Source organism: Eufriesea mexicana, unplaced genomic scaffold (genome assembly GCF_001483705.2).
Source record: "Eufriesea mexicana isolate 0111107269 unplaced genomic scaffold, ASM148370v2 scaffold11475, whole genome shotgun sequence".
Lineage (NCBI taxonomy): Eukaryota > Metazoa > Arthropoda > Insecta > Hymenoptera > Apidae > Eufriesea > Eufriesea mexicana.
The window spans coordinates 113,274-132,406 of NW_016919092.1; the positions used below are offsets into that span (position 1 = coordinate 113,274).

The 19,133-nt window shown below is 30.9% G+C and overlaps 4 protein-coding genes across 4 annotated transcripts in view; 3 read left to right on the forward strand and 1 right to left on the reverse strand.

Moving 5' to 3' along the window:
- Positions 1–7,522, forward strand: part of LOC108553633 (uncharacterized) — a gene marked incomplete at its 5' end in the record, with an annotated part of 107,820 nt that extends 100,298 nt beyond the window's left edge. The window contains 4 exons of the mRNA XM_017908619.1: positions 1,422–1,976; positions 5,006–5,175; positions 6,141–6,290; positions 6,673–7,522. Of these exons, the coding sequence (XP_017764108.1) occupies positions 1,422–1,976; positions 5,006–5,175; positions 6,141–6,290; positions 6,673–6,792 (995 nt within the window). The remainder of the gene's footprint in view (positions 1–1,421; positions 1,977–5,005; positions 5,176–6,140; positions 6,291–6,672) is intronic.
- Positions 7,523–10,964: 3,442 nt separating this feature from the next.
- LOC108553634 (E3 ubiquitin-protein ligase RAD18) lies at positions 10,965–13,730 on the reverse strand. The gene is made up of 7 exons (XM_017908620.1): positions 13,701–13,730; positions 13,541–13,619; positions 12,923–13,469; positions 12,547–12,805; positions 12,404–12,464; positions 11,574–12,323; positions 10,965–11,335 (listed from the first exon to the last, which is right to left on the reverse strand). Exons 1-7 carry the CDS (start codon positions 13,728–13,730, stop codon positions 10,965–10,967), a joined length of 2,097 nt encoding a protein of 698 aa, XP_017764109.1.
- Positions 13,731–14,156: 426 nt separating this feature from the next.
- LOC108553641 (MICOS complex subunit MIC13) lies at positions 14,157–15,304 on the forward strand. The gene is made up of 4 exons (XM_017908626.1): positions 14,157–14,246; positions 14,357–14,516; positions 14,651–14,848; positions 15,228–15,304. The coding sequence occupies exons 1-3, from the start codon at positions 14,233–14,235 to the stop codon at positions 14,819–14,821; spliced, it is 345 nt and encodes a 114-aa protein (XP_017764115.1). The 5' UTR covers positions 14,157–14,232; the 3' UTR covers positions 14,822–14,848; positions 15,228–15,304.
- Positions 15,301–18,900, forward strand: Sf3a1 (splicing factor 3A subunit 1). Its single transcript, XM_017908624.1, has 11 exons — positions 15,301–15,415; positions 15,927–16,257; positions 16,336–16,495; positions 16,573–16,854; positions 16,945–17,055; positions 17,122–17,293; positions 17,358–18,041; positions 18,138–18,199; positions 18,311–18,418; positions 18,500–18,673; positions 18,761–18,900. The coding sequence occupies exons 1-11, from the start codon at positions 15,301–15,303 to the stop codon at positions 18,860–18,862; spliced, it is 2,301 nt and encodes a 766-aa protein (XP_017764113.1). The 3' UTR covers positions 18,863–18,900.
- The last annotated feature ends 233 nt before the right edge of the window (positions 18,901–19,133 follow it).

Consider the following 19,133-nt stretch of genomic DNA (forward strand, 5'->3'; position numbering starts at 1 on the left):
AAATACGTCGTTTGTTTAAGTAGTAGCTAATAATTTATTAACTTTTTTGACTTTTATAGTTAATATACGTTGCAAACTATTTGTTATCTACAATTTTAATTTGTTATTAACACTAAATTTATTAATTTATTAGCTTTTTGTAAGTTATGAATACATTTTAAGGCAAATACGTAGTTTCTTTAAGTAGTAGCTAATAATTTATTAACTTTTTTGACTTTTATAGTTAATATACGTTGCAAAATATTTGTTATTAACAATAAATGTAGCAATTTATTAATTTTTTGCTAATTATAGATACATTTTCACGCAAATACGTTATATATACTAGTAATAGCTTATAATTTAGTCATTTTTCCACTTGTATTATAAATTTACGTTGTGAACAATTTCTTGTTAATAACAAATTTGTTAATTTATACATGTTTTTACGTAATACTTTATTTGAAACAAAAATTGTCTCTTTCTAGAAAAACTCACATGTTTCGAAAATTGTAGGTGATAGAGCAATCTCGATTATGGATTCGTGTTCAAAAAAGTAAGCTCTACGAGAATCACGTATTGGATATCACAGATTAGAGACAAAGTTAAAGTTCGTTAGACAGTGTAATTAATTGCCCTACCCAATAATTACTAATTCGAAATTAAATTTCAACTTACTATCCCATCACTATCCAGCCAACCCATCGCTAGTCATCTCCTATCCTCAAATAACGTCTCCATCTCACCAGCCCAAAATCCCTCAAACGTCCTTTAACTCCATATACATAAGCATAACCGGTACACAAATGATCGATACCAGTCCAAAATAAAATTATATAAAATAATCAATACATGGATTATAACACTCAAGTATTACTACAATAATCAATATTACCACAATCAACAGGTACATATTAAATTACAATTACCCTGTTCGTAAATTAAATACATATTAAAAAGCAATATATATTATTACATAATAATAAGTCAGATACAAGTATATATATCCGTACCCCTATAATTACTAATTCGAAATTAAATTTCAACTCACTATCCCATCACTATCCATCCAACCGATCGCTAGACATCTCCTATCCTCATATAACGTCTCCATCTCACCAGCCCAAAATCCCTCAAACGTCCTTTAACTCCATGTACATAAGCATAACCGGTACACAAATGATCGATACTAGTCGAAAATAAAATTCGTTCAAACCACTAGATAACTCCGTATAAACGATCCTCGGTCAAAGGCCCGTATCGAAGCTCGTGTCGCTCTAAACGGCGAGCGAATAAAACCTATGCACCATCGGTTGGCGGAATACGAAAAAACACGCGGAGCCAAAGTGCTCATCAGCATAAAAAGCTGTGGGAGTAGGGGGTCTGTCCCTGGATCCAATAACTGAAAAAGCATGGTCTAAGAGAGATATCCATCCTTGCAGAAACTCTGGAGAAGCATCCGAGCGTGCACACGACATCGACGGCCAGCCAGGCAGAGACATCCGATTCCGACCAGTGCTCGATCAGGACGCAGATAACGAATTCCCAGCCAAACACACCTGGAACTGACATAATCGATCCACCGCCGCTGTACGACGTCTGCGACTCCAGCGATTCCTCCAAGACACCGGCGCGACCGAGTTTCCTCGACTTGTCGGCGCCACAGGGCAAGCCACATTTCCAGTTCTGCAACCTGGACTCGGACCTGGAGTACCCTGGTGGCGACGAGACCATCATCATCGAGGACGAGTTCAAGAGCAAGGAGGCCGATTACGAGCGAAGGGACGTGACCGTGTTGTCCAGCAACGAGCACGACAACGATCTGCCCTCGGAACCGGCATCCATGCCACCTGTACTCTCCTCCACGAGCAGCTCCAGCGCCGCAGCCTTCAGCTACAAGAACCCAGCTTATCAGAGCGCCAATCCGGCCTGCTGCACCGGAATAGACACCGTGGCGAAAAATAAGGCTACCCACTCCAGCGACCAGGACATACCAGGTTCAGCGATGTTCCATTCTTTGCTAAACGAATTTAGCCGAATTTACTATCGAAAGTATTAGGCTGTCCCATAAGTTTCTTCCTATTTTCTAATGCGAAATTAATAGACGATATTTGTTGTTTAAGGTTGATTTACTGTGCTATATACGAACCGTTTTGCTCTGTTACCTTCTCCCATCTATCAGGAAGCCTCATTAAGCCCTCTTTCCAAAATTGTTGAGGCCTATTTGCAAAATTGGTAAGGTCCGTATCCGTGATTGCTGAGCGGCCGCTGCGGTCTTCATCTTTCGAATCAAAATTACCAGCTCTAAATTCCTTAAACGAATTGCGGACGGTTCTAATAGTCGTAGTACCACTCCCATAAACGGTGCAAATCTCGTCAACAGTGTCCTTTGCACTATTACCATTTTTAAAGCAGTGAAGTATAACATGTCGCAAATGCTTCTTTTGGCTATCCATATTGAACGGCGTAGAAAAAGATTTTAAAAGAGACTTTGTCACCAACGAAACGCACTTTGAAAGAGCTGTGAGACGACTGAAATCGATTTCATAAATGGACAATAGATAAGTCTGCCTGTTAACCGTTTCAGTGCCAAGCGGCGCGATCGCGCTTCTTCTATTTTGTGTCCAAAAGTGCCAACGCCCTGAGCTGCGAAGCTGACAATCAGCGCGCTCGGTTGGTGAACGCGGAATATGAGAAGCGCTATCGCGCCGCTCGGTATTTCGGGACACGGAATATGACAAGCGCTATCGCGCCGCTTGGCAAATATCGATTGGGAAACAATTATGACCCGTGGCACTCAAACGGTTAACAAACGTAGCCGGCTCGAGGACATACATAGCGTGGCGCGGAAAGAACTTATGGGACACCCTAATAGCTAGGAAGTTAGTTATCCTTGGGAAAGTTCAGCAATGCTTCGTTCTTTGACGAGCGTGAATCGGGAGTAGCTTTGGCGTTAGGTTGGGTATTTTTGGGGAGAGAAGCTGGTTTAATGGTTGGGTCTGATACGGTTCAGGGAATAAGGTCGTCGCAGCGGGGTGAGGGAATGGGACGAGGGGTTTTATTGGGGTCCTTGTTGAAAGGATTAGGGTTGAATCTGTTTGATTGCATTTGTGAGTTCTTGGTATCGATTTCGGAGTGGGTTGATTTTATTGGAACTGGTTTAAGTTTGAGGTAGCGCTATTGAAAAAGAGTTAATGGAGATGAGCTGTTTTTGACAGTGATTTGGTTATCGATGCTTTCTTTTTGACGAGGATAAAGATGTGAAATGAAGCGTCTTCGAGGATCGAAGGAGAACGGTATTTTTTGACAGTGCCGCAATGTATGTAATTTGCCAAAGATGGAAACGTTACGATCGTGCAGTCTTTAGCATTCGCTCTTTTCACGCAAATCTTTCGAAGAGAAAAATAAAAGGGAAAACTGACCATCGCAATAGAGCTTGCAATTCTTTGAGAAGAGAGCTAAGAGGAACGGTAACACTTGTCTTAATTTTTTACTTCATTTCTGTGGCCGGTGACTATAGTCACCTGTAAGGGGTTAGGGTGAAAGAGTTAATTAATTGTGGTAAGGTCGGATTAATAAATCAAGAGGAACTTTTGATTCTGATTAGAATCAGAAGAAATATAAAATATAATCAGAATTAAATTTCTTGGTGGTATAAAACAAAGGAAGGCTCGAAGTCTCTTCTATGATACGTATTGCAGTAGTGCACACAGTGGACTGTCAAAAAGTGTGTCCTGTCAAACCCTTCGGCAAGGTTTTTATTTTTCTATGACAACCCATGACGTCACTCGACTCAGTTTCGAAAATTAAGCTGTTAAGTTATAAATTCCTCGAAGCAAGGATAGATCTCGATACAGGGTGACACCATCCAAATAAAGATTCCTCTCGCATAATTAATTTCTATTTTTCTTTTATTATTATAGACTATATTTTAAGTAATAGGAAAATTTTTATTTGAATAATCAAAGTTTTAACGTATTCTCGATATTTCTCAATTTTTTTAATTTATATCCTTTCGATTGCAAATATAGTTACATATCTGTTTACTTAATTATAAATCTCGTTCGTACAAATGAATCAATGCTTCTAATACAAATTAGCATAAAATTTTTATCTATCATTTTATCGGTAAATTCTTTTCACATTTATCCTATGCCAAATGAAAGCATTTAACCCTTTGCACCTCGGTGATCTTTTCGTTACAGAACATAGTAATTCGAAAACTTTCTGCCATAAAGTCGACAATATTTTCAAAACGGTAAATAAGAGTTGCAAATTAATTGTAAGACGTAGAATTATTTTACCTGCATATTCCACGCATTGTTGGGCAATTTTAAATTTGAGATATTAATTAATAATGATGTTTAGAATTTGATTAAATGGTGACTGAGAGTCGAGTGCAAAGGGTTAATATTGGAAAATTTTCGAATAAATAATTTCAATACTTGAATATTTCATTGAAAATCTGGACTACCCTATCTGAAATGAAAAGTATCATATACCAGTGACGTTTCATATCTTATCTTTCAATAGCATATGAACGTGCAATATCTCGTTACAACTATAGCAAGTCACCTTGATTTCGCGTACAACAGTCAGTTATGTTTCTTGCACGCAGCCAGTCCGCATAATAATTAAACATCTTTATCCTACGTCGAGATGTATCGAGCCACGCGATATCCCATTATCTAATCTTCCTACATTATACAAATTTAATCGACACCTCTTCATTATGGTGACAAAAATTTCTAACGCGCAAGTGGTACCGCGAAACTAGTTGCCAACCGAGCGACACGTCGATACGCTGATTTGCCTTGCAAAAATTAACGCGAATGTATTTTTCCGCAAAAAAGTCGCGTTCTCAACAACCGACGAGGTAAATCCCAGGGAATAACGTAAGAGTTTGACAAAAAGCATGATTACCTGGATAAAATGTAGCTTGTGCAGCTGAACTAAAATCGATATTCATCTTTTGCTCTGCAAGCCTTATATCATACGTTGTGATTTAATTTTACATGCGGTGCAGGGAAAATCTTGGGAGCCGAGGATCCTGCTGGCAGCAAAGGCTTGTTGAAGTGGAAAGGCGTGATGTTCGCTCCAGATGATGGAATAGATAAAGCTGGAAACGAAGAGAAGGCCGGGAAGGACACCACGGATTCAGCTGTCCCCAATAAAGATCTTGAACAAGGAAGCGAGGTAGAGTTCGAAGAATCGCTGTGAAGCCTTGTTACCGTTCAACCTGTTTCTTTGCAAATCGATACTATTATATTAAATAGGGAGATCGTGACCTTCAGTCACCATTTCATAAAATTTGCAAGATCGATATTAATTAATATATCAAATTTAACGTAAAAGTGTGCGAGGTATCGAAATCGAATAATTCTACAATTCTATTATTATACAATTCTATATTTACTGTTCAAAAAGGTATCGTCAGTATTTTAATAGGGAGTCTTTGAATTTCTACTTTTATCTAGCCAAAAAATCATCGAGTGCAACGGGATAACACTAAAACTACCAACCCAGAGAAAATGACTGTCCCATAATTTTCCTTTTTGCGATCACCGAACACATACACCTGCACATTTAAGAATAAAATTGGTATCAACTCATAGTTCAGAAAGAACTGTAATCAATATATTCACTCATATTCATCGTACCGCTGAAATTACGATAATCTGTGCACGTTATAGTTAGGTGCCCACTAAAGATCGGTAGTTCTAGTGATAATGAGAGGTTCGAAGTAAAGGTGGCACGAATACTTGAATCTTTAATTTAAGAAAGCTTTAGATAACGCTAATATCTTCGTGATATTTTTAATTTTATTTTGTTATTAATTAAATGAGGAATTTGTAATAAGAAAATTTAAAAAATTAATTGAATAAGAAAAATTTGTAAACTTTGCGATATCGAGAATTATTATTGCATGTGTTCATATAGAGGCTTGGAAATGTATAGAAAATAATTCGAACTGTACTTGTACCATTTTTCCTGAAATTGTACTATCAGTATGAATGATCTTTTAAATTATATTGTTTAGAAAGGAAGGGAAAATATTATAATTATTCCAATGAGACTTTGTAATCTTAAATTTTGCAAATTAAATTTGTTATATGAAGGAAAATGTATTTTAATTACAACCATGATTATTGTTTTCGAAGGTGTTCATGGTAGAGCTGACACGTGGTTGGAATAGTCGACTGGGATTTAGCTTACAACCAGAAGGAAATCGCACAGTTATATCAGTCGTACATCCTGACAGCGTTGCAGCTAAAGATGGTAGATTGAAACAAGGAGATGTGCTCATGATGGTAATATCATTGCTAATTAATACTTTGTTCTCCATTTTAATACATTCCTCTTCTCAAATGACCGTACACGAATGAAAGACCACTGAATAATTAAATAACCAGAATTTTTTAATTTTATTTATAAATATGCAAATGAATATTCCTGAATTATTTTTATTCATTGCAATTTTTATTATTCAATGGCAGAAAAATAACGTGACTAAAAATTATAACGTAAAAATTATAATAATAAAAATACAAATATGATGTTGTATGAGGAAACATACTTTGTTTTAGAACTCTATTATTACTAAAATCTCGTGCATAATAATTCCGTTGCTTTTATTTGAAACATGTCGTACAACTATTTATGCATTATTCATTAGTTTCTCTTCTGCTTCAGGTGAATGACGAAAGCGTGGAGCACATGTCAACGGCTGACATAATAGATCTGTTGCGCAAAATAAGGGGTTCCATAGGTATCACGGTGTTGAGACGAAGCAGACGAGAAAACGCAACGTGACGCTAATCAGGTGTATAATCGAAGAACCTGATTAAAACGATAGAAAAAGAAGAAACTTCCACATCCATTACGGCAGCGAATTCCTTTTTCTCCATTTTCAAAAACAGCATCCAATGAAATGCCGTTAGCAAACGTCAGTTCCTCGGACTTTGTTTCAATACGTATTTTATTAGCTTATTAAAAGACAATTTGCGCGTTAATTGTTTATAAATATAAATGGAGCCGACGTGTTGATCGAGTGCAATATATATAAATATCATTGTGAATAAGATTGTAAATATAACCTACGAAAGTCGACGCCTTAGACGCGACTACCTTGTTTTGCAATCGAAATACACTACGTGAGATTAGCAAGTGATCGATCAAAATGCAATTGCATTCGTTGTAACACTCCATCTGATACTTAATTACTGTATATTTCAGAAAATACGTTATTCGTGTAGATCAGATAATAATACAATGTCCAGTGCGGTTTATCCTTCGAAACGAGCCATTGTTAGAGTTCGTTTAGAGTAATAAGACTGCTTTGGGTAATAGAAAATGGCGAAGGTGTGAGGAGATTAGTATGGTTGCCATGTAGATATTTATTCAACAAATGCGATAAGGCTCTTTATTTTTACTCTGATCCTTGAGAAATTGTAAACTCCACGTTTGAGTATATAAAGATACTCGTCGGTTGTAATGCAGTATCAATATTTTTATAAATCTTCGCTCTCGACAAACGTCTCCATCCTCCAGAGGATTTGAAACCATAACAAATTCTATATATTATTGTAAAAACTTTATATATATTTATACACGTCGTGCGAATATCAGAGAAAATGCTTCAAAGTGTTTAAAGTGTTTCAAATTTTAACGAATGATACTCCATTATCATAGAAAAAATACCTTTGTTAAAATTAAATTGTGAAAGTTAGACCATGTTGGGTGAAATTTTATAAGAGATGATTCTTGTTGCTACGTACCAATTTGCTAGGTAAAATAAATGCGCGTTTTTACATGTTCGTTAACAATGAAGAACTCTTAAATATAAATTTTTAATCGAGTAAAATCGAAATTCGAAAATCTTGTTATTCGGATTTAAATTTAGCGTGATAGTTGAAATTTGAATGAGACAAAATGCACGGTTTCGAATCCTACATCCATTAAAAGCTGTTTCGTTGAAACGATATAATTGCTTCTTGACAATCTAACGATTGTCCGATGTAACTGAATTAAAATTCTCTTGAATTTCAAGAAAGCGTTACAATGTGATTCATTGTGATAACCTTTTGAAGTGGAAATTCTATAAATAAATATTCTAACTAGTAGCGAACTATTCATTTAATCATGTACAGAATTTCTTCAATCAATGTCTACGCTAATATATAATGTCTATGAAAAAAGATGTTATCGAAATTGTATGAATTTTAAATGAAAGCAATCATTTTAAATGCAATAAAGTGAAAAAAATAAATCGAACTCGGTAATCAAAGAATCAATCAAAACGCTATGAAAGATATGCGACGATAAAAAGGAAATTCTTTGTCACGTTATTGAACCACCGCATCTATGTACATAGCTGTATCATAGTTTTATTTCACTATTACGTTCCCAAAGTTTGAAGGCGACAAAATGTAACTCGAATATTTCGCACATATCGTTGCAGATTATACTACATAACCTACACGTGCTTGTGAAGCGCAGCGTAAGAAATGCTTACAATCACAGAATATGCTCGCAAAACTAACATATCACATTTTCTTTCGAATAACGTAGGCCCAATAAACGATTTATTGTAAATATAACATTTTAAATGTTATAAGCATATAACATAAATAAAATTGATGTATTATTTGGAAGAAAGTGTGACATTTAATATGCAAATTTTAGACTGCAACAATGTTGTTAACTAATGTTTCTTAATGAAGCAACACTATTCGTGTATATTGACTAACGATAAAGAAAAACTATATGAACTACAATCGTTAATCGTATCATACTTGAGTCCTGTGTAATAAAAATTACTTAAGGCTATTTGAATTTTCGCGTCACGCTTAGAGTGTTGCACACGCAAATAGCGTCATAAACCGCTTTTGCTTGGTGCGACAAGAAAGACGTATAAACTCTGCGTAATTGTAAAGCTCTACTTTTTAAAACTTGATATTTTTAAGTAACGAAACAAGCTTTTGTGTGCACCTCATGCTATGCAACTGATTTTTTCATTTATGGCGTTTCATTTATGATATCCAGCACCATGCAACATTGAACAATGGCATTAAGCAGTATGAACTTAAACTGTGCGTCCTTCTTCGAAAAAAGCATCACCATTCTATAAAGTTTATTTTCCTAAAAGGTAAACTTACAGATACTTATATTACATTAAGTTTCAATTTTATGTAGTTTCTTAAATTATTAATTCATTTTTATGTTATCATTAATTTACGTATTTACAGGAGAACTTACTACAAATTAAAGGTATTAAAATTTCGTTCAATTAATTTTTGTTACACGATTAATTAAAAAAAAAAATTAAGTTATAAATATTTAGTACATTTTAAAATATTCCTTTCGTGTCTTTTCTTTCATTTACCGTTTTTGTTTTTATGTTTTTTTAAGAACATCATGGGTCTCTATACACAGGAAAACTAAACTTCCTTGGAATACATTTAGAAGCGTAGTAAACGTTGAGTAACTACCTCGCGTGATGCCATACCATGCAGCAGTGGTTCTCAAACTTTTTATGCGTAACCATTAAAATACTAAACAGAAAACAATCGCATAAATCAATAAACTAACAAATAGTGTAGAATAAAATGTCATCAAAAACTTTAACAATCTAAATATATAATTTTGTCAGAAAATAACACGTTAAACATATTTTTAAAAATAAATTTATTTTTGAAATGTAAACATTATAAGAGTAAAACAGAATACATTATATTAAAGAATATATAACATATAGTAATTTTAAAATACAAGTAAAAATGATATGATGTATATAATACATTGATTATTCGCTAAATTAAATTATATTAATAGTTTTTTAACAAAGTTATATGTAATAGAACATAATATAATTAACTATATTTGAACTGTTATCACATATAATATTTACAAAAATGAAATTTATGATAACATAAGATTCGAAAGAATTTAAATTTTGGTTCCGCAAAAAATAGTTTCAGAAACACTGCCAAATATGAATAATATTTAATATCAAAGAATATGTAATTATTAGTGCAACTCATTTAAAACTGTTACAGATTTCATTATTATTAAAATGTTGCGCTTAATTTGTTTAAAAAGAAAAAAACAAACAAACAAGAAAACAATACACATATAAGATTCAATGTAATAAAAGAAATCACAATTCATAAAATTACAATAGTATGTTTAAGAAAAGATTAAGAATAAAATGTTTTATGAATGTGATAGTTGTTCCATTAGAATGTTAGAAGCTTTCAAAGTTCTATTATATAAAAAAGAAGTTATATTAGAAAATATATATATATATAAAATGTACATAAAATTAAGTGTATAAATGATACCAAAGTGTATAAGAAATAAAATACATAACAAAGACAGATATTTTATGCGTAAACAATGTCAAAGACAGCTATTTTAGTGTTAAGTAAGTTAGGCTTCTTATATTATTGTTAATATCTACACAAAAGTGAAATATAAAAATTCATGTGTTTGTCATCATTTTACCATTGTTGATTCCTTTCTGATCAAAACACTACAATATATTCAATAAAATTTGGTGTCTTTGATAAACAATTTTGTATTTCTTCTAATATACTTACTTATGCTAAATTAATATATTTTATTTGAAAAAAAAAATTAAAGCTATAGGCATATATATTAAAATAAAAAGTATTCATTATTGTTTTCTTTTATATTTAATATTAGGTAATACAAATAAAAAATATACTTGTAATCAAATATTTAATATGCAATAAAGTCAAGTACAAAATAAATTAATGCAAAGTATAAAATAAGTCAAAAGGCAGAAAATTATGTAATGCAGCTATCTACTTACATATTTTTGAACTCCATATATGTAAAAAAAAATCAATTACTAACTAACATTAAAAGTAAAATATGAAAAACTAATATATGAATTGTCAAAGTACGTAATAAAAAAAAAATAATTTACAAAAAATATACTGAAAAATGTTAATTTTTTTTTATGGATCATTATTTATAAGCTTTTTTCTAGTAGATTTTCGTGGGATATTTGTATCTTCTGTAATATTTAACAGTTTTTTTCTCAATTGTGGTTTATTTTGTAAACAATCCATTTTTTTATCGTTTAAGGTACATAAAGGTTCTTCGTTATTTGATTCTTTAATTTCAACTGAGTTGGAACGAAATGATTTTTTAATTCTTTTCTTTCTATTTGATATGAATTTACTATCAGTTTGCATCGAATCACACGTTCTCTTTCGAAGAGAACGATTTGTACTACATTCAGGAGAAGAACTTATATCATCTTTTTCCAAATTTGAATCATTAAGTGTACTATTTAAAAATCCACTGTTAGTAGAATGTAATTTGCCTGTAAGATTATTTTATAAAATTTTAATATCCTAATGCATTTCCAATATGGTTTCAAAAATACTAATTTTGTAAATAAATATAAATATTTCCTATATACAAATATGAAATTAATACTACATTTTTTATATGGTATCGAATTTTTAAGAATATTATATCATAAATTACTTATTTTTTCAGAAAATATTTAATTTTCATATAATTTTATAAAACGAAATTTGATAAACCTTATTACATACCATGATTAAGTTTACTGTTAATACTATAATTCGATGATAAATCACGTAGCATATCATGCACGATAGATGCTGATTCCGCATTTTCCTCTTCCTCTTGATCTGAAGTATTATTAGTATCAAGATCTTTTCTACATGTATCAATAGAATCCATTTGTTTAATTTCATCTTTTAAAGATGATTTCTCCTTTGTTTGTAATAATTTTTTATATCTAGGAGTACTAGATGAATTTTTAGAATCATTTTTTAATGTATCTTTAAAAAATTTATTTTCTGTTACTGACTGTGTTGAGTTATTATACACAGATGTATCACTACATGCATCTGAATTATCATCTTGTCCTATATTATTTATTTTTATAGATGAACAATTAGCTAACATAGATTCTTCCCGATCAACATTTTCTTGGTCACTTATTTGAGTCTTACTCCGTAAAGCATTACTAGCAGGAGATAATTCTATATTAAGAAATGCTTTTGGATCAGTACTAGAATACATTTGTAATGGACAAGAAGTATCAGAATCAGAGTCTGGAATATATACAGCAGAATTGAAAGACACAGAGTTATCTTTTTCAGTACAGATTATTGAATCATCCAAATTTTTAGCTATTACTTGACGTTTCTGTGGAATTTCTTCATTGTTTTGAATGCGTTCGTGTAATAAACTACGGCGTACTGATGATTTCTTTGAAGAACCAACACTTTTGATTGCCTCAATTAAACTTTCAAAACTATCTTTGTGTGCTTCCACTGATTAAAAAAACAATAAAGGCAATCATAAAATATCATACATATTATATAGACAAAACCTAAGCATTTAAGGAACTTACAATATTTTTTTCGCTCTTCTTCTACAACATTTTGTTCTGTATTTCTAGTCACTTGTAACTTCTGAAATAATTAATAATTTTATAAATTTAATTCAAATGTTAAAGATGATAAAACAGAAATTTTAAATTATATACATATTTACATTTAAGAAAAGCGTTTTATTAATTTTTCTCTCGAGATTTTCTTCCTCGTCGCATTGTTTTATTAATTCTGAAACCGGTCGTGGATTAGATTTATCACATTCTGCATTATACAGAACAATATATCTTTGTAATCGCGTTTCCAAAACTCTCCGATCCCCGTTTGTTGGCAAACCAAATTCTTTTAATTTTTTCTTTAATACAGCATCTTTCATTAAATTAAAAACTAACTTTGGCAATGGTTTACGTGTTGATGCTGTTCTGTAGAAATAAATGATAAATAACAATTTTTGTAAGAATATATCAGTACACAATAATGTATTAAAAAAGTCTTAGATATAGAAGATATGAAAACAATTTAAATCTTATTATTCTTACATTTGTGGCTTCTCTTTCATTGATTCTCTTTTCAGACAATCATCAAGATGTCTGTTTATATTCAATTCACAAACTGTAACTTTACATACTGGACACATTACGACTTTACTTTCTTCTAAATTTGTTGTAATTGGGCGTTTGCTACTTTTAGGAGTGAAAATTAATGGTATTTTATGTATCCCACTTGTGCCAGGACTAGATGCATCTTTATGTATATTTATTGATGGTGATGTGTTATTTTTTAAAGTAGGAATATTACTACTGATTTTAATAATATTACTAATATTATTACTAATTTTATTACAAGCAGTTTTATCTTCTTCTTTATTTATATATACATCTTTATTTTTATAGTCAGTTTCATTAAATTTTGTAAACTGAATCTGAATTTGTAAAGATCTCTTTAATTTATCTTTAATTTGTGAAAAATGTGTTATAATTTCATCAAGCACTTTATTTTTCCTTAAATCCTTCTCGAAAGTCTCTGCAAAACATACAGGACATTGTGTTTTATAATGTAAATACTTTCTAATACATAAAGAACAATCTGAAATTTAAAGAACACATAATGAAATAAAATATTCTGTTAATATATTAAAAACAAATAGTTTTTCTTACAGCTATGAGAACATGATGTTATAACAGATGTATCCATGAATTCGTAACATATCCCACAAACCAATAAATTTTCTATATGCTACAAAAGAAATTACTTAAGATAATATCTATTTATATTTCACATAAATAAATTCTATAAACAAAATAACAAAACAGTTACCTTCAACTCTATAAATTCTTGAGGCCACATTGTATAATAATTATGTAGCATATATACCAAATAATTTTAAGGTTACCTAACCATTGTCTAATTACAATAAACATCAAAGATTCGTCATTTCGAAAAAAGTCAATAAGAAAACGTATCGCTCCATATGTTTAAAATATAAATATAGATAATATAAATATGAGAAATCAAACAGAAATAATGTTGAACGTTACATCAACGGGTTTGGTGTTTTGTATACATTGTACGACTACGTAAATCATAATAATTATGTATATGTTTACTATGCTTCAACATAAGAAATATTTTACATTATAAAAAAATAGTTTACATATCTAATTTCATAGTATAAATAAAATAGCTTTGATGTAGATAGTTCTAGAAAGAAATATATATATTATTTGATATCTATAAATACTTTCAATTGAACCGGAAATTGTTGAGCGGCTTTACGTAATTTTCATGTTTCTGTATAATAAACGAAAGTGTAATAGAGGTATTGTGTCAAAGTAACTGGTATTACAGAATGAAAATACCCTGGTTAGTATAAGTTTTGACAATAAAGGATGTGGCTTTGTTTTGATATTTTGATGTAAACACATATGTTTGTACAAAAATCTTGAATTTTAAATTAAAGGTTATCTTCTTAGGTTTCTTGTAAAAGCCACGGTTGTTGGTAATGTTGTCTATTATACTTATGCGGAAGGATTGTGGTCGAAACCAGAGGAAACTGCTAAATTATATAAAAAAATATGCGTAAATGTTGCTCCATATGTTAAAGAAAATGTACCGAAAGAAATTATTGAAGAGGTAATCTCATATTCATCTTTTAATATTAAGAAAAAGTGAAAATTTATTATTAATTCTTTGCTAATAAATGTTATAATGTTAAATCACGAATTATTGATTGTTGAAATAAGTCAATGTTAATTATTTTTGTTTAGATAGCACAACTACCAAGTGTGACAGACATCACAAGTTTTATCAAAACATCTTGGAACCAAGGAGTTATGACCAGCATGGAATTTCTTTCTGATTTACCAACATATACCTATAATAGTAGTATTAGTTTATATGAAATTATGCAAAAATACTTAAAAGATATTCCTTCATAGAAACAAAAATAATTTATATGTAATACTGTTAGTATTATTCTACATGTTTTAGATAAATATTACGTAATTGATATTTATATATAAGAAAATTATTATTTATTTTATTTTTACAATGATTATTTAAACACAAATAATATAAATTTAATGGAATCAATATAAATATTAGTATATAAAATATGTTTTTAATTTTGTACAAACAGTTAAAAAAGATAATTTACTGCTATACTTAAAATATATTTGAAACAATTAGTTTACATTTAAAAACTTGTCTAGGAACATTTTTAATTTTTTTGTTACGTTATTGCATGTATTGATTAAATTTTCTTACTCTCATGGAAATTCGGCTTTATGCTATATGTGCCCAGTGAATCGTAATATAAATGGATACTATTGTGTCACGTTTCAGAAATGTGTATATGATAAATGATAAGAAATAGTGAGTTTATTAAAGTTAAGGGAATAAAGACATATTTCGCAGTATGCCTGCACAAGAAATAGCTGTTATACAACCGCCTGCGGTTGAAAATGAAGAAAATTCTGCACCTTCATCTCAGCCGATTGTGGGTATTATTTACCCTCCTCCGGAGGTTAGAAGTATCCTTTGACAACATTTCTTTTGTAGATCAATAAAGTGTAATATTTATTCTTACTTCTAAACAATATTCTGGAATAGTTATGACAAACCTTATGTAATTATTGCAAATTCAAGTAATAATAATACTAAATGTAACATAAAAAAGATATATGATTAAAATTTTGTTTTTAATATTTTTATGTATTTTCCATTTGATATATCTATATTTTGTTTGAGTGTATTTATATTTCTTAAAAAAAAATAAAGTGTAATGTATTTTTGAAATTACAAAAATGTATCAATTAAATGTAATAAAAATTTGCTATAATACTTACGTTTAAAATATCTATAATATTTATATAGAAGATATTATTATGTATATTGTTAATTTTCCACAGCTTTTATTACTTATAATTAAAAATAAATAAAAAAAAGAAAAATTATAAACTTACATTTATGTCTGTATTTTATTAAAATTACTCATTATTTATTCATTGACATTTATTTAATTTTCCTTATATGAGTATTTAGATATCGTTGATAAAACTGCTAGTTTTGTGGCAAGAAATGGGCCAGAGTTTGAGACAAGAATCAGGCAAAATGAATTGGGAAACCCAAAGTTTAATTTTTTAAATTTTGGTGATCCATATCATGCATATTATCAACATAAAGTAAAAGAATTTAAGGAAGGAAAGGGTCAAGAACCTACTATAGGATCAGGATCTGGAAAAGCAGTTAATCTTATTGCTCATCAAAAACAACAAGAAATTTTGAAACAAGTTGAACAACCATTTATTCCAAAAGATCCACCTACAGAATTTGAATTCATTGCTGATCCACCTTCTATTTCAGCTTTAGATTTGTATATGTTTTAATTAAATTATTAATTATTTAATAATTAAATAACAGCATGCACTATAAAATAAATGTTTTATTTTAGGGATATAGTAAAATTAACAGCACAATTTGTAGCTCGTAATGGTCGTCAATTTTTAACTAACTTGATGAATAGAGAACAAAGAAATTTTCAGTTTGATTTTTTACGTCCACAACATTCCTTATTTCAATATTTTACAAAACTGTTGGAACAGTATACTAAGGTAGAACAAATATTTCTTTTTCTCTGTCATTAGATAATCTTTTTGAACTTCTAATTTAAGTTAATAAAAATCCACAGGTATTAATTCCACCTAAAGATTTACTACCGCGTTTACGCGATGAGGCTTTTAATATGGATAAGATTTTAGAACAAGTTAAATATCGCGCTGAGTGGTTAAAGTACCAAGAAGCTCAAAGACGTAAAGAAGAAGAAGAGTTGGAGCGCGAAAGAGTTGCTTATGCTCAAATTGATTGGCATGATTTTGTTGTAGTTGAAACTGTTGATTACCAACAATTTGAAGTTGGTAATTTTCCAGCGCCAACAACACCAGATGAAGTTGGTGCTCGTGTGCTTATGCAGGTGATAAAATTCTGTGAATTGTATATTATAATAATTTAAGAAATGTTTGAATAAATTAAATGTTTTAAATTTAAATATTTAAATTTGTAGGAAAGGATAGAAGAAGGTGAAGATGTAGAAATGCAAATTGATAGTGAAGGAGAAGATGAAATGCAAAGTCGTACAGAAGGTGAAAAAGATCGTGCAAAGGATAACAATCAAGTAAGTATTTTATATATTTATCAAAATAACAAGAAATTTACACGTTCATAACATTTATATTGTAAGGTACAAGATATGGAAGAGGATTCAAGTGATGAAGATGATGTATCTCCACCAGGTGATACTCATAAATCGAAAGAACCTAAACCACGTGATAGCAATAACATGCAACCTCCACCATTACCACCTACTCCAGGAAACGTTGTAGTAAAGAAGGGATATGATCCGAAGCAGCACGGTAAATAAAAGAAATGAAAATATCATATATATGAATGGAACAATATTGTAATATATTTTTACAGCGAGTAAAACTGCACGCCCCGTTCCTCCTGATGAATACTTGATCTCTCCCATCACGGGAGAACGTATACCAGCGAGTAAAGTCCAGGAACATATGCGAATCGGACTATTGGATCCACGTTGGGTGGAGCAAAGAGATAAACATCTTGATAAATTGGCACAGGAAACAGTATTTGCTCCTGGTACAGCGATTGAAGCCAGCTTGAAGCAACTTGCTGAAAGACGTACTGATATATTCGGTGTTGGTGACGAAGAAACTGCTATCGGTAAGAAAATTGGAGAAGAAGATAAAAAGAAAGATGACAAAGTTACGTGGGATGGGCACACGTCAAGTGTGGAAGCAGCAACCAGAGCTGCTAGAGCAAATATTACTCTGGAAGAACAAATTCATCAGATACATAAAGTTAAGGGACTTCTGCCGGATGAAGAGAAAGAAAAGATTGGTCCGAAACCTGCTAATCGAGCAGCTGAATTATCGCATATGGCAGCAGTTGCTTCAAAACCTCAAGCTACATTGAAAGCACCACCAAAACCACCAGCTCCGAAGCCAGTACCTGTTCCAACACAACCACCACCTCCTCCTACTATGAGTATGCCTACTATGGGTATACCTCAGCCGATGATGCCACAAGCGCCAATGATGATGATGGCTCCTATGCCCCCGATTCGACCACCACCACTTATGAGTAAGTAATTAATTTTTAACTTTTAACTTAGCTTTTTTGTATTTACTAGGTATTGAATCAAGTATTATGGTTTGATTATAAATTAAATATTTTTAGCACCAGCAATGTCACCATTTATGCCAACACCGCCACCTATGCAACCACCAATGACGTCTGCTGTAAGTATTTGTGAAATAAAGTAATGTTTGTGCAAATCCACTTTCAATTAATTAGTATTGATTATTACTTTATAATAGAAGCACTTATGGATCATGACATTACTTTTTTAGATTGGATTGAAACATGCTGCCGAACCTATGGAGGAAGAACCTCAGACTAAGAAACTAAGAACTGAAGATTCATTGATACCAGAACAACAGTTCTTAGCTAGAAATAAGGTAATGTATCAGTACTTAAGATTTATACTTATGAATAAATTATTACAAATATATACTAAAATACGTATTTTATTTCCTCAGGGACCTGTTCAACTAAATATTGCTGTACCAATGATGACAGAAAAAGCCGAATGGAAGTTAAATGGCCAGACATTAAATATTACGTTGCAAATAAGCGATACAGTAGCAACAATGAAAGCTCTTATTCACGAACAAACCGGTATGCCTCCTGGCAAGCAGAAGTTACAGTACGAGGTATGATATAAAAGTAAACATTATACGAATATCAATATATCTTTTCTAATATTTTTTATTTCATATATGATTATTAATTTTTTTCAGGGGATGTTCTTTAAAGATAGCAATACACTTGCATATTATAATTTAACATCTGGCAATGTAATCAATCTTCTACCAAAGGAGAGAGGTGGTAGGAAAAAGTAAAATAGAGAAGTATGTAATTATGTTGCAACATTTTCACATCACCATTAAGTAATGATCAATTTGTTTTATACTAAGGGATTTTAAAAACACATCAATACATTAACAGTGTTATAATTACTTCAAATAAAATAAACTTACAGTTTAAGTCAACATTTTTTTTTATTTTTAAATTTTTTGTCCTATAATTATATAAATTAGCATTTAATAAATTAATAATATATAATATAATAAAATTTATAAATATACAAATATAAAATTATTTTATTCATAA

Bases quoted from the DNA above. Each gene is read 5' to 3' on its own strand.
- Sf3a1 (XM_017908624.1), top strand. From the start codon at position 15,301: ATGCCTGCACAAGAAATAGCTGTTATACAACCGCCTGCGGTTGAAAAT. The intron at 16,855-16,944 runs GTGATAAAATTC...TTAAATTTGTAG, and splicing joins GTGCTCGTGTGCTTATGCAG to GAAAGGATAGAAGAAGGTGA. The intron at 18,674-18,760 runs GTATGATATAAA...AATTTTTTTCAG, and splicing joins AGCAGAAGTTACAGTACGAG to GGGATGTTCTTTAAAGATAG.
- LOC108553641 (XM_017908626.1), top strand. The intron at 14,517-14,650 runs GTAATCTCATAT...ATTTTTGTTTAG, and splicing joins CGAAAGAAATTATTGAAGAG to ATAGCACAACTACCAAGTGT.
- LOC108553634 (XM_017908620.1), bottom strand. From the start codon at position 13,730: ATGTGGCCTCAAGAATTTATAGAGTTGAAG. The intron at 12,465-12,546 runs GTAAATATGTAT...TAATTATTTCAG, and splicing joins ATAAAACGCTTTTCTTAAAT to AAGTTACAAGTGACTAGAAA. The intron at 11,336-11,573 runs GTATGTAATAAG...ATAATCTTACAG, and splicing joins TAACAGTAAACTTAATCATG to GCAAATTACATTCTACTAAC.